This window comes from Podarcis liolepis (assembly GCF_965112155.1).
Source record: "Podarcis liolepis genome assembly, chromosome: 7".
In the NCBI taxonomy this organism is placed as follows: Eukaryota; Metazoa; Chordata; class Lepidosauria; order Squamata; family Lacertidae; genus Podarcis; species Podarcis liolepis.
The window spans coordinates 1,157,511-1,172,338 of record NC_139561.1 but is presented as its reverse complement, the minus strand read 5'-3'; the positions used below and the strand labels follow the sequence as shown (position 1 = coordinate 1,172,338).

The window sequence follows — 14,828 nt, the reverse complement described above, 5'->3', positions numbered from 1 at the left end:
CCATTCCTACAACAGCCCCACTGCCTACTGGTCCGTTTCCAGGCACGACTCAAAAGGGCTGATGATGGCCCATAAAGTCCTGTAAACAAGATGAATTTTAACAGGGAGAAATGTAAAGTATTGCACTTGGGCAAAAAAAATGAGAGGCACCAATACAAGATGGGTGACACCTGGCTTGAGAGCAGTACATGTGAAAAGGATCTAGGAGTCTTGGTTGACCACAAACTTGACATGAGCCAACAGTGTGACGCGGCAGCTAAAAAAGCCAATGCAATTCTGGGCTGCATCAATAGGAGTATAGCATCTAGATCAAGGGAAGTAATAGTGCCACTGTATTCTGCTCTGGTCAGACCTCACCTGGAGTACTGTGTCCAGTTCTGGGCACCACAGTTCAAGAAGGACACTGACAAACTGGAACGTGTCCAGAGGAGGGCAACCAAAATGGTCAAAGGCCTGGAAACGATGCCTTATGAGGAACGGCTAAGGGAGCTGGGCATGTTTAGCCTGGAGAAGAGGAGGTTAAGGGGTGATATGATAGCCATGTTCAAATATATAAAAGGATGTCACATAGAGGAGGGAGAAAGGTTGTTTTCTGCTGCTCCAGACAAGCGTACACGGAGCAATGGATCCAAACTACAAGAAAGAAGATTCCACCTAAACATTAGGAAGAACTTCCTGACAGTAAGAGGTGTTTGACAGTGGAATTTGCTGTCAAGGAGTGTGGTGGAGTCTCCTACTTTGGAGGTCTTTAAGCAGAGGCTTGACAACCATATGTCAGGAGTGCTCTGATGGTGTTTCCTGCTTGGCAGGGGGTTGGACTCGATGGCCCTTGTGGTCTCTTCCAAATCTATGATTCTATGATTCTCTATGATTCTATGTAGGTCCAAGCTCTCTGAAAAACCACATTCCCCCCTTTTCTTGGTCCTGCCACCCTCACAAGCCCACTTGCATGGCCGTGGGAGAGGGCCTTCTTGGTGGCTGCTCTCAGATTGGAACTCCCTCCCGGGAGAAGTTAGACAGGCTCCCTCCCTGCTGTCCTGGAGTCCCTTTCTGAGAACAAGGCGGTATAAATAAATAATTGTTATCATGATAATAATTCTCATTCCAGGAGGCTTTTGGGAACTGACTGCATTTAGTGAAAGGGCTGGTACTGTGCTTTTTTTATTGTAATTTGCTGCATGTTTTTAATCTCTCTCTTTCTCTCTCTCTCTCTCTCACACACATATTGTTTTAGTTCAATAAATATATAATTGTTTTTAAATTATTGGGTTTCAAAAAATGTTTTTAGTTGTTTCTGTTTTATTCATAAGCTTAACTGAGTCCTTGTCAGGAAGAAAAGCTGTGTAGTAGTAGTAGTAGTAGTAATTAATAATAATAATAATATTGGGGGCAGGTGCGAGACAGCAGCCGGGAAGCCAGCGGCTCCTTGTCCTTCCTCCGCAAAGCCATGAAGTACGAGGAGCTCCAGCACGTGCTCTGCCACCTGAACATCACAATGCCGCCCTGTTCCAAGGTGAGTCCCGCCTGAGCATGTTATTTATTTAGTCGTTAAACGCAGGGCTTTTCCCCCAGGAGGAACTTGGTGGAACTCAGTTCCGGCATCTCTCAGGTGAGTTCTGGTGGCTGTCAGGTGGGCACCATCACCATTGTAAGAGAACAAGGAAGGCGTTTTGGTAAGTTCCAGCCACTTTTTCTAGAAAAATAGTACTGATTAAACTTATTAGCCACCTGTCACCCAGAGGGTCTCTAAGCAGCTTACATAAAATATATGTATGCATAAATACATCACCAGATAGAAAAGGGTTGGGGAAAGTCATATAACACATTGTCTAAAGAACTGTTAACAGTTTCACTAATTGCAGCTGGATGGGCCCTAGCACAGTACGGTGGTACCTCTGGTTACGTATTTAATTCGTTCTGGAGGTCTGTTCTTAACCTGAAACTGTTCTTAACCTGAAGCACCACTTTAGCTAATGGGGCCTCCCGCTGCTGCCAGAGCACGATTTCTGTTCTCATCCTGAAGCAAAGTTATTAACTCGAGGTACTATTTCTTGGTTTGCGGAGTCTGTAACCTGAAGTGTATGTAACCCAAGGTACCACAGTACGGTAAGGAATTAGACAATCTATCCATGCAATTTTCGTATAAGAACAATTGGTTTGTTACGGTCTCAGAAAAGACAACATTCAGTTTAATACTGACACAAGGTCAAGCAAAACTGCAAGATTTCAGTGCAGTAAGGCAGGGCTTCCTCCAATTTGCCATGTGTCTCTGCTCCTCCCTCTCTCAGTGGCTCCTGGAGGCAGGAAAATCACCAGCCTTTCCAGACCCTCCAAGTGTCCCTATTATCCCTGATTTAGAGAAGCCTTCTGATTTGATCCCGGAATGTCCCACTTTTCCTTAGGATATCCCTATTTTCATTGGAGAAATGTTGGAGGGTATGGAGTTATCTGACCCCCGAGCCGTCTGAAGGCAGCCCTGTATAGGGAAGGGTTTTTGGTGATACATGTTTGATTATGTTTTTATATATGTTGGAAGCTGCTGAGATGCTGGCTGGGGCATCCCAGTCAGATGTGTGGGGTATAAATACTAAAATTATCATTATGGAATGGGCTGTCCCTATTTTTATTGGACAAATGTTGGAGGTTATGCCTTTCCTTGATGCCCCCAGAGTTCCGGCAGTGAGGAGCGAAGGAGAACGCTGACGCCGCTAGCCTTGCGTGAGAGATACAGCCTCCCCAGCGACAGCACCCTGGGTAAGCGTCCTTGGGGCCAGAAGAGTGGGCTTGGCAGGGCAGCTCATAGGTCAGGAAATGGAACTGGGATTCAAGACGGCCTTTTGCCATTAGTCTGAAGGGAGACATTCTGGTGTCTCTTAGTGAGGTGGGATCTGTGCACCCTTTTATCGCTTCAGCTGTGTTTCTAGATTTTTATTGGATGTTCTTAACTGGTTTTAATTTGAGACGCTTTCAGTACAACTGAAAAGCAACATGATGATGATGATGATAGGAGCTTTCTGCAGGCAGGGAGTTCATATGTTCCTCTGTTTCCTTTGTGGAAAGCTAGCATCCCAGGTGGGTTGGGTGCCAGACTACTTGATGGTAACAGCTTCAGGCAGTATAGAAATTTTAATAATAATAGTAGCAGTAGAGAAACTGAACAGGATTTGTGACTGAGACCAGGGCAAAGTTGAGTAAGGGACCAATCAGCCTCTTGACCTTGTTAACAACCTGCTAACAACCTGCACAATGCCAGAGACCCCAGCAGTGACTGTGAGTTTTGTGCCCTGTCTTTGCCCAAAACCTACTCTGCTTCCCCCTTCCTCCCCCACCCCCAGGCTCAGTAAGCAGCACAGAGAAGGACAGAACAGACATGAAGATGGCTGTCATTGCAGAGCATTTGGGCCTCAGTTGGGCTGGTGAGTGACACTGGTGTCCTTGCAAAAAAGGGGTGAAAGGCCCTTCCAGGCGTCCCTTTCATTGTACTTTCATGATTTGTTCTTCTGGAGGCATCGAGGCGCTTATACACAATGCTGCTGCCAATACTGTTTGTGCCTGCAAGTGTTTTGGGGCGGACATACGGCCTCATTTCCAACTGGCACTTGTTGCGTAACTTCCTGCTGACATCCTGCCATTTTCCATGCCACAAATATTCCCATCTGTTCCCATAACTGACCTCAGACGCTCTTGAGTTCCCAGCACTCTGGGCTTGCTGGGTGGGAATCTTTCCTGCTATTATCCCACACACTCCCTGTGGTTGTTGTTTTTGTTGTTGTTGTCTTTTGTGAACACCCACCTGGCAAAAAAGTCTCCAGTACCCTTGTCTCCCAGCTCGGTCACTGGGATCTTCTGCAGGAGCCTCTTGCTGGTCGTTCCCCAAGTTGGCCAGGCTCATTTGGCAACAGCAAGCACTGAGCCTTCAGTGTCGTGGGCCCAGGGGTAGGGAAGACTCTGCCCGGGGAGATTCAGCAGGTGCCTCCTGGGCCAACCTGGAAATGCAGCTGCTCCATTAGCCCTCAGCAATCAGGAGCACATCCTTCCATATCTGATTACAACAGTTGTGTGTGGTTTTTCTTGTAAACCAATAATACAGTGGTGCCCCGCAAGACGAATGCCTCGCAAGACGGAAAACTCGCTAGACGAAAGAGTTTTCCGTTTTGGAGGTGCTTCGCAAAACGAATCTCCTATGGGCTTGCTTCGCAAGACGACAATGTCTTGCGAGTTCCTGCTGGTTTTTTTCCCCTCCCCCCTTTTTTTCTAAGCCGCTAAGCCGCTTATCAGCTGATCCGATCAGCAGATAAGCCACTAATAGCGCTAATCCGCTAATCCTTCAATGGGCTTGCTTCGCAAGACAAAAAAAACCGCTAGACGAAGTGAATCACAGAACGGATTCTTTTCGTCTTGGGAGGCACCACTGTAATAATAATAATAATAATAATAATAATAATAATAATAATAATAGTAATTTATTACTTGTACCTCACCCATCTGACTGGGTTGCCCCAACCACTCTGGGCAGCATTTTAATATTTTTCTAAATATATAGCTAAACTGCATCAAGTGTGGCATGCCCAACAGCAGGGAGGGGTGAGGAACTTCAGGCCTTCCTGTCTGACTCTTGGTGCTGCCCTTGGGCCACACCTCTCACTAGCCCTTGTTTCGCATGCACAGAGTTTTTGGCTGGCTGGGATGTGTCCCTGGATTCTGACAACGCCTCTTGCTTGCATGGAGACAAGGCAGAGAGGAGCACCGGCCTGTGTGCAGAAACCAGCCCCCTGTGCAGCAGAAGAGTCACTTCCATTGCTCTCCCGCCACCCTGGCATGTGGCCCTTGGAAGGTTGCTCTGCATGCTGGCCCTCGGGCTGCAAAAGGTTCACTGCCCCCGGCACAGAGGGCCGGTCGCAGGGCCTTCCTGCCCCCCCGCCATGTCTGATGGCTGCTGTGCTTTGTGTCTCTTTCCTGGCCCCGCCACCCCCCACTCCCTCCAGAACTGGCCCGGGAGCTGCAGTTTGGTGTGGATGACATCAATAGGATCCGTGTGGAGAATCCCAACTCCCTTCTGGAGCAGAGCCTGGCCCTGCTGAACCTGTGGACCAGCCGTGGCGGCCAGAGTGCCAACAGTGCGTATTAGCAAGGGGGCTGGGGGCGCATGGGCTGGAAGAGGGAGGTCACACACCACCCGAACTGAGGTCCCCCTGGGAGACTTTCCTTTGCACATGACCACATTCGATACATGGCATTCCTTCACCCTCACCCATCGAAGCATTGAATGCCTCGCACATTGGAGCAGCTGGCCATGCCAGACCCCCTCAGGCCTGCTCTCTCCTGGTCTGGGCCGGCAGTGAGGGGGGCAGTGCTCCTCGACCGTGCATGGCTGGTCTCCCTAAAGGTACATTCTTGGGGATCTTCTGCCAGCGTTCATTTCCTCCCTGGTTGTGAGGAGGGTTACTTTTTCTTCCTTGAAAAGTACCTAGAGTTGAAAGGAAGTCAAAAGAAGGACAGTCTTTCCTACATCCTCTTCCAGCTCTACGTGCTTTTCAAGGCGCAAATTCATTCCACCGGATCCAACTGTTATGTGGACAAGTGAAGCCTGTTTCGTGGAGTATCATGAAAACACAAATAAACCTTGTGGGATTTGGTGACACTTTCTGCAGAGGAATACAGGCGAGCTATTCAGAACAAAAAGCGAAACTCGTTATAAATAGCAACATCATGGAGGAATGCAATATAAGGAAGGGAATCAGGCAAGGATGCCCCTAGTCTCCATTATTTTAGTATTGGAAATCCTGAATAAAAAGGGAAGAGAAGAAGGGAAGATAAGAGGTATAGTGTTGGGGGGAAATCTTATAAACTCAAAGCCTTTGCTGATGACCTGATAAAAATGACAGAGAACCCAAAGGAAAGTCTATTGAGAACACTAGAGTTGATAAATGAATTCGGGAGAGTGGCGGGTTTTAAACTTAACACAAAGAAAATCAAATTATTGGTAAAAAAATATGGATGCGCAAGGAAAAAAACGAATTACAAGTTATATGCGGCCTGGAAATTAGCAAAAAAGTGAAATATCTGGGTATATGGTTCACAGCTAAGAGTATCAATTTATTCTAGGATAACTATGTTAACACTTGGAAGGAAATCAAAAACAAACTGGAAATTTGGAGCAGGCTAAATATCTCTTTTGGGGGAAGAATTTCCACAATAAAGATGAGCATACTCCCCAAAATGATTTTCTTGTTTCAGTCCATTCCGGTGATAGGGATGGCAGGCTGCTTCAAAGATTGGCAGAAGGATATATCGAGATTTATCTGGAATGGGGGGAAACCTAGAATTAAACATAAATTATTGATTGATATAAGAGAAAGAGGAGGATTTGCACTATCAAATTGTTTAGATCTAGGACAAACATTTGCTGGAAATGCAAGGAGGCTGGAGGCACATGAATCTACATGTGGTGGAACTGTAAAAAGGTTAGATAGTTCTGGGAAATGATTTATAGCGAGCTGAAGAAAATGTTCAAATGTTCAAATGTAATGAAATTCCAAAAAAGTTTAGGAGAGTCTTTATGTATGTTACAGTTGCTGCCAGAATGTTAATTGTAAAAGGCTGGAATGGAGAAGATATCCCATTCAAATCAGACTGGCAAAATAAACTGAGAGAGTATGCTGAACTAACGAGACTATCAGCAAGGTTATGAGACGTTACAGATGAAAAAATTAACAGAGAGTGGGACATATATAGTGTTTGTGTAAAGGAACATTGTCAAAATATTAATCTGTTGGCAGGTATTGACTGAACTTCTGTGGGTGAACAGGATAATATAATACTTAAAGTAAGCCAAACAATGTGGAGAAAATAAAGTGAAGTGTGCATCCAAGAAATATAATCTGGGAATATAATGGAAGATGGGAGGTCACGTTGAAATCAATGGCAAAATGGTGTAAAAAGCAAATAACTGAGGAACGAACGACTGTAATTATTATTATTTTTACCTTTTATGCTGTCTTCAACATCTAATGAGCATTTTTGGTATACAATTTTCAATTAATAAAGCATGGGGGGAGGGGAGAAAAGAAGAAGAAGAAGAAGAAGCCTGCAGGTGCTGGGCAACCTGTTCCTGCTGCATTCCATGATAGATGGCTGCAAAAATGAATCCCCTGCTGTCCCGTCTGGCTGATATGTCTCCTTCCTCTTCTCCTTTGGCAGTGGAAAACCTGTACACGGCTCTGCGCAACATAGACCGCAGTGAGATCATCAACATGCTGGAAGGCTCCTCCCGGCAAAGTCGTAGCCTGAAGGGAGACAAACGCTACTCCAATCGGGATTACTCCCTCTCGCCCTCCCAGATGAATGGTGAGTGCCGGCCCAGATCCTTGCCTGGTGTCTCTTGTGAACCCGGAGTCATGTGCCCAGGCTAGGCTTGCGCAGGTCTTTTCAGTGTGACTGCCCCTCCCTCCCCCCTCCCTCTGGATTTCTGCTGCCCCCTTCGGCCCATTTTGTGGTCCCTGAGATCAACCAGCTACCTGCCTGCTAAAAACCCCTCCTGGCTGGCAGCTTCCTTCCCCTTTGGCCTCAGCTAGAACCAGCCAACTCTAAGCCCACACCCTGGTGGGGTGGAACAAATCCACAGACCCCCAGGGAATGCCGTGGGGGGAGCAAGTGCTGGCGCACACTGGGTGGCTTTGGGCAAGGGAGGCAAGCGCATAGCTGGGAGGGCCAGCGAGGGCCACAGCCAGGGGTTAAAGAACAGTTGGGAGTGAGGACACATCCACATTTCCACTGGTCTCCTAGTTTTCAGTTTGCCCCACCTCTTTCCTTGGGAAAACCCACTCTTTATCACTGAAGCAGAACAAACACCCATCCATGGGAAACCCATTCAGTGAGGAGGAGGAGCTTTTCCTGGGGGGAAGCAGCGAGACAAGCGGAAGGGTGGACAAGCCCAGGGTCCTGGAGTTCAAGGGGCAAAGTGGCTGTGGTGCCATGTGCCCCACTGTATACAGAGGGCGCTGGTGGTCCATAAAGTGAATAGCGGGGGGGGGGTCCAGACTGGGACCCTGGCATTAGGAAGCGGCTTTTGCAGAAAGATAGGTAGTAGGAATGCAGACTTGTGGCGATGCAGGGGGGAGGGGTAAGGAGCACACCTTCTGTGGTGCACAGAGATAGGGAAACCTGCGTAGATCCAGAGAGAGGCTGCCCTGAGAGAGGGAATCTGAGGTTGGTGCAGAGAGAGAAAGAGGCCCTGCAATGGTGCAGCTCAAATGGCCTCTAGGGATCAGGCCTTGGGTTGGCGCAAGGTGTGCCTGGAGATGGGTGCAGAGAGGTTCTGGGCTTTGAAGCCTGGACCTGGGCTCCAGCTATCAGTGAGTCGCATTGTGCATCAGGGAGAGGGTGTGGGCTGGTGTGGCTTAGTGGGCCCTGGGAGCCAGATCAGCAGCCAACCCTGTGGTCAAGAGTGCTGCGCACGGGGGTTCAGAGGTGCGCGCACTCAGTCCCTCCCCCTCCCCATCCCAGTTCAATCTGCGTGCTTCCACATGCTATCAGCCTGAGTTGGCTGGCCAGTTGGCGCCTATCCTGACCGTTGTCCTCCGTCCTGGTCCTGACCTCTCTCCTCTTCCTCCTTTTTCTCCTCCACTGCCTGTCTCCACTGTTTCTCTCTCTCTCTTTCTCTCTCTCTCATTTGACCTGAGCCGTCGGTCCGAGAGCTTTTGCCCTGCTGATGAATGCATGCTGTGCCTGGCCGGACCTGGCAGCCATGCCAGGCTGAATGTTGCCACTTTGCCCTTTGCTGCTACCCGCCCTCCCTTCCTGGCTTCCCTTCCTTGCCCAACGGCTGCTAGCAGAGCCTGGGGAAAGGGGAAGGCCTTCCCTTCAGCCTGCTGATCCCAAAGCCCCCCTGGGCCGCTTGACTCTCCCAAAGGTCAACCCCCCACCCCACCCCCGCACGGCTGAGCAGGCAAAGTCCAGCCGCAGCAACTGTGGAAAAGCTGCATGGAGCAAGAGTCCCCCTCACACACAGGGCACACCTGCGGGAGGCCTTTGCTCCCCTGATTCCCCTGCCCTTCCCGTTGCTCTTTATCCATAATTACACAGCACTATCAATAAGCGACATGGTGCTTTATAGAGCTTCGCTAATAAATAGGTCTTGGTCCCCAAGGAACTTGCAGCCTAAATGTCAATAATGGGGGAGGCAAAGAAGAGAACGGAGATCAGTCTGGCAAGGAGTGAACATGAGCAGATTAAAGCTACAAGGGCTCTTCAGAATCCAAAAACTCACCTTTCCTACGAGTAAGTCTCAGAGTAAGCCCTTTAATCCTCATGCCCAACTGTAGCCAGGTGTAGGTAAGGGGGGCTACAAATGCTCTCCAGCATCCCTGGTTCTCCTTGACTCCTCCCTTCCCTGCTGAGATACACTGAGGTGCGTCTCACACTTTCCCCAGGCTTCTTGCCAGCTGCTGTGGCCCAGATGCCCACTGCGGGTGCCTCTGTCCCTCTTGCAAAATTGCAGCAGGTGGGTGGTTCATTCCTTGGCTGCCTGAAATCTGGTGGGGGCATCTGGGAGCAGCAGCTGCCCAAGGGCTGCCGAAAGTCAAGAGCAGCTGTAGGGAGCCAGTGGAAACTCTGGGTGCATTGTACTAGGATATGCATTTCTTGCACATTCCTTGGTTGGAGAACAGCCTTGGTAAAATAAGAGAGGTGTCCATTTCAGAGAATGCTTCTGTCCCCATTCCCATATTGTTTTGGAAATGGAATTTCTCCTCATCCTTCGTGGGTTTTGTGCACTGTGTGATTTTGGAGCAAACCTTCCCATTTTGGCTCAGCGGACCCATGCATGGTTAAGATGAAACTGCAGAGGCACCAGCTTCCAAAGGAGAAGAGGGGGCAACATAATGCGGTGCATGATGTTGCATGTGTGACATCAGGACATCGGAGGAGCCGGGGTGGAGCCAAGTGCGGCAGCACCTTCAATGGCCACCGGCCAGGGGCTGCTTCCTCGCTCCTTCCCCTCCACTGCAGGACGAGGAGTTGGCCACTGAAGCCTCACCGTCTGTAGCCTCCTCTGCCCCTTTGGAACATAGGGGAAACCCCTCCCAAAAACACTGGGGGGCCCAAAAGGGCTTGGCCCCTAGGAGATGGGGTCCTTTTCACAGACCAAGCTGCCCATGAACTTCTGAGGTGGCCCAAGAGCTCGTTCTTCCCTTCAACCCTTTAAATGCTTTGAGCTGGAGAAGGGAGCGTGTCAGTGCCCGCTGGGTGCAAATGAGCCAGCAGAAGGCCGGCACGTTGTATTTATTTACTCCATAAAATGGATGTACCACTGGGTTTTAGGGGGGGGGGACTTAAAGCAGTTTTTAAAAAAAGCAATTCAATTTTAAATAGAAACGGTTTAAAACAGGTATCATTAGAAATTATTCAAAATCATTAAAATCATTCAAAATATGATTAAAATCAACAGTAGCTAAAAACGCAGCTTCTACAGGTCTGGACAGGGTTGCAGAAGCAGAAAGGTTTTTAGCAGGCGCTGAAAATAATATGGCAAAAGTGTCTGCCTGATGTCAATAGGCAGGGAGTTCCAAAGTTTGGATGCTGCCAGATCAAAATATAGATTTCTTATGAATGCTGGACAGTGTGATTCCTTTTGATGCCTGAACAGGAAAATTCAAATCATCAGATTGTAGAGTTGGAAGGGACCACAAGGGCCATCTAGTCTTACCCCCTGCAATGCAGGGATCTTTTGCCCAACGTAGAGCTCAAACCATGATCCTGAGTTTAAGACGGAGCCATCCATGACACCCACCTCCAGGCACACATATTTAAGGCACATGGGGCACAACTTACTGGGAATTTCCCTGTCGCATGCCCCATAGGAGCTGTGCCCCACAGATCCAGTTGCCTCCCCCTCTGCCACCTTTTGCAGCGCTGAGTGACAGCAGGACCCCAAAGGAACAGCACCAAAAGTACTGTGGCAAAGAGGGCTCTAGTTCACGGAAGCCTAGAAGAGCCCATGTGGTGTTCTGCAGCTACTTCAGCACACCTTAATTAAGGGGGGAGTCTTTAAAATGCCCCAAAACTCTTCATTGGCTTTGGGCTTTGGGCTACAGTGGAACATGTGAGCCAAAGCACCCTGTTTTCGGAGCTGGTAATTTTGCACTTGGGGACCTGATCCCGGAAGCCTCTCCTGTCTGTGCTCTTACGTTCAGAGCCATAGGCAACCTGGCTTAGCAGCACTCGTCCCGCCAAGTCCTTCTTCTTTCCGAGTGCAAAGTGTGGGTTGGAGCAAGGCTCTGCCCTTTGGCTGAGCCTTGAGCCTTCTTGGGAACATGTGGAAGAGTTGCTCTCCTCCACACCAAATTCCCAGAGAGAGAGAGGCATTGCAGGTGAAGCTGCTTTGAACCAACAGCAAAGGGGTCAGAGTATAATTATAGTACCTAAGATCTTCAGGGAATGCTTTTGAGTTGCTTAGAGTCTTTACAGCCGTTCTCCCAAATCCCTGAAGTACAAGACTGGTTGCAGCTACTCGGTGTTGAGAGAGGTTCCTTTTGCATATGGTCAGAGGCATATTTTCTCTACCTTTGAGCCCCAGTCTCAAAAACCTGGTTCCCTCTCTGGCTTAAATGACAGTCATTTTGAAGAGAAATGAAAGTGAGGTTTGAAAGAGACTCTGCTTGCCACAGCATTTACACACATTTTATTTTGTCTGGCTGCTGCCTCTGATCAAACAGGTATTTAAACAATACCCAAACACTCATGTGGAGCTAAGTCATTAGTGGCATATTTGTTCCACAGGGCTTGGCTGTTAAACCAGGCTGAGAACTGTAGCACTGAGAGGGGAAGATGACCCTGCTAATAACTCTCGGCTCCTTTAGCAAACTACAGCTCCCAGAATTATTTGAAGGAAGCCATGGCTGTTTAATGTGGTTGGTATCATAGTGCTTTCATAGAATCATGGAATCGTACAGTTGGAAGGGACCCTGGGGGTCATCTAGTTCAACCCCCTGCAATGCAGGGATCTCAGCTAAAGCATCCATGTCAGACGGCCATCCAGCCTCTGCTTGTAAACCTCCAAGGAAGGAGAGCCCGCAACCTTGCAAGGGAGACCGTTCTACTGTTGAACAGCTCTTACTGTCAGAAAGTTCCTCCTGGAGTTTAGTTGGGATCTCCTTTCTTCTAACTTGAAGCCATAGGTTTGAGTCCTACCCTCCAGAGCGGGAGAAAACAAGCTTTCAGTGTATGGTATGAATGTGGCCTTAGTTGCACAACAGATTGTGCAATTTGTGGCACAGCAGGCTTCTGCTAGTGCAACTGTTGTCTTGAGTTCCTGTGTTGTGCAATATTAAAACTGACTCTTCCGCTTGTGCAAGAGACCTTGTGCTGGTGGACAGAGGTCACTGGATAGAACCCTCAGTTTCCAGATGCAGGAGTGGGATAAATGTGTTCTCCTCTTTCAAATCACCTCCAACTCCCCCAAAGGGCAATTGTCAGTCTTCAGCTGTCTCTTCATACCCAAGGCCAAGATGGTGCTCTCTCTCACTCCATGTAGCCAAGCCAAACTGACCGCTGAATCTTGCCACAACACTGGGGTTTGGACAGCAGCTTTCTCTGCATTTGTGGGGAGGGAGTTAGCATAGGGCTAGGGCTGCCATATTTCAAACAGTGAAAAGGTTTTAGCTTTTCTCTCTTTTTTTGGCAAAAATGGCACTGCCGGCATGGTCTGCCATAGGTCTGGATTTTCCAGGACGTTTTACTGATTTCCACCCACACACTGCAGCTGATGGCACACCATGGGACTCTCTCACACATTCCATTCTCCAGGATCTTGGCACCGCTCCCTCACTTGGCTTAATAGTAGGGCCGGCCCTGATTTCATCTGCCTTTTGGGCGAGGCCAGTTCTTTGAAGCTGTGGGTTCTTGGAAAGGAGTGAGGGCCTCCCTTCACTTTCTGTGAACAGGAGAGAATCAAAAACCAAATGAAAGAAAACAGCTTTCAGTGAAACAAAACATATAGATAATCCCTAAGTCTTTAATATTAAAATGAATTTTTTTAGTAGACCAGCACATTTCAAGTCAAAAAACTATGCTTTGGAGAGTGACAGAAAGTGAAAGCAGTTCAAAAAATGAACGAAAGATTGTTTTCTATTTCATTGTTGCCTCTCATATATAAAGGCAATCAATATGTTTGATATATATAAAATAGGAGGGCATATTGAGGTGCTACATTCTGGACTCTTTATGTTACTATTAAAGACTTGAAGGGAGTTTTCGTACATAAGGCATCAAGGTTTGAGGTTTTATTGTGTTTTTAATATCCCACTGGAAGTCGCCCAGAGTGGCTGGGGAGGCCTGGCCAGATGGGCAGGGTTTAAGTAATAAATTATTATTATATTATCATTACAAGGTGTTATGTCTTGTTTTGTTTCTAACTTCTGCTGAAATAGAATTTATAATGCAATTGCACAAAAAGGCTTGTTTGAGTTACAAGTCCCTCTCCTGATCTTCATGTTTGATACTGATGACTAATCAGTCATTTGCAAAAACTGAGCGAAGGAGAGAGAAAGGTATCAGTGCTACTTGAGCCTTATGTACGGTAGTGCTTGGCTTGGTGACATTTGTTTCCTGATCAGGTTTTCTTTTTAACACTCCCCACTGCCCCATTTCTGCTCTCCTTTACGCCTGACAAGGGACCCTACATTATTCTCTGGGAAACCAGTGCTAGGGGGACACCCCAGGAGGCGGCTGAGGGCAAGGGCTCCAGGGCCCACCAGAAACACGGCACGGTGCAGGGCAGGACAGGGAACCTTTGGCCAGCCAAGCAAAGCTGGACTCCAACTCCCATCAGTCCCAGCCAACATCATGGCCAGAAGTCCAGGACGATGGGAGCTGTAGCTCAGCAACATCTGGGAGGCTACAGGTTAGCTGCCCTGGCATCGGTAAAGACACAGGGCCTTCGCTTCCCGTTTCCATTTGAAATCTGCCATTTGGGTGGCAGCCCATCTTTGGGGGCGCTCTCTCCACCTGCCCACCCCCAATGGTTTAGCTGGCTTTGCTCACCGCCCCAATGGCTGCGTTCTCTTGGACCGATGCGCGTTGGGATGGAGACCTTTTGGCGCACAAAGTGTGCACCCCCCCCCCCCGCGTGCCCTGACGGCTAGAGGTCGCGTGTCCTGCCCTGCGCCCTGCAGCACCTTAGCCTGTCGCCCTCTGTCTGCCCATGCAGGTTATGCTTCGCTGCAGGACGAGCTGCTCTCCCCCGCCTCCCTGCATTACTCACTGCCTTCCCCGTTGCGCGCTGACCAGTACTGGAGCGAGGTGGCCGTCATGGATGCCGTCCCCATGGCCGCCAGCGAGCAGGACGCCCTCATGGAGATGTCCGACATGCAGGTGTGGTCCTCGGGGCTGACGCCCTCGCTGGTGACTGCCGAAGACTCCTCGCTGGAGTGCAGCAAGGCCGAGGACTCGGACGCCACGAGCGAAGGCCGGTTCCCGGGGCAGCTCCTGGAGGACGCGCATGGCCCCGACCCGCTGGGCTCCATGGACCTGGTGGAGGACGACACAGTGGACTCAGACGCCATGAATGGCCTGATGGACATGCTAGAGCAGGAGGAAGGTCAGAGGTCAGAGGGGAGGAGGCCAGACGGCGAGCGCCAGGGGGGCCTCTGGGCGGGAAGCCGGGTTCCCACAGTAAAGTCTCTCTCGTTTCAGGCCAACAGAGGGTGCAGGCCCGCATCACCGAGTCGCCTACTGTCAGTCGGGTCATCGACAAGGGCAAAGAGAGGTAATGCACTCCCCGCTTGCAGGGATGGCAGCCATGGGGAATGTCCCGTGTGAGTCTCTGGAGG

General features: G+C 49.2%; 1 protein-coding gene across 26 annotated transcripts in view; it reads left to right on the top strand.

Moving 5' to 3' along the window:
- The window catches only part of ANK1 (ankyrin 1), a 188,497-nt gene that overhangs the window by 158,119 nt on the left and 15,550 nt on the right, over positions 1-14,828 (top strand). For 23 of the 26 annotated variants that reach the window (XM_083514120.1, XM_083514102.1, XM_083514122.1 and 20 more), the window contains 7 exons: positions 1,394-1,513; positions 2,670-2,754; positions 3,336-3,416; positions 4,986-5,117; positions 7,201-7,347; positions 14,207-14,596; positions 14,692-14,764. In XM_083514120.1, the coding sequence (XP_083370246.1) occupies positions 1,394-1,513; positions 2,670-2,754; positions 3,336-3,416; positions 4,986-5,117; positions 7,201-7,347; positions 14,207-14,596; positions 14,692-14,764 (1,028 nt within the window). Of the gene's footprint in view, positions 1-1,393; positions 1,514-2,669; positions 2,755-3,335; positions 3,417-4,985; positions 5,118-7,200; positions 7,348-14,206; positions 14,604-14,691; positions 14,765-14,828 lie in introns of all 26 variants that reach the window. The other 3 variants (XR_014528650.1, XR_014528651.1, XR_014528652.1) reach the window with 1 other exon arrangement.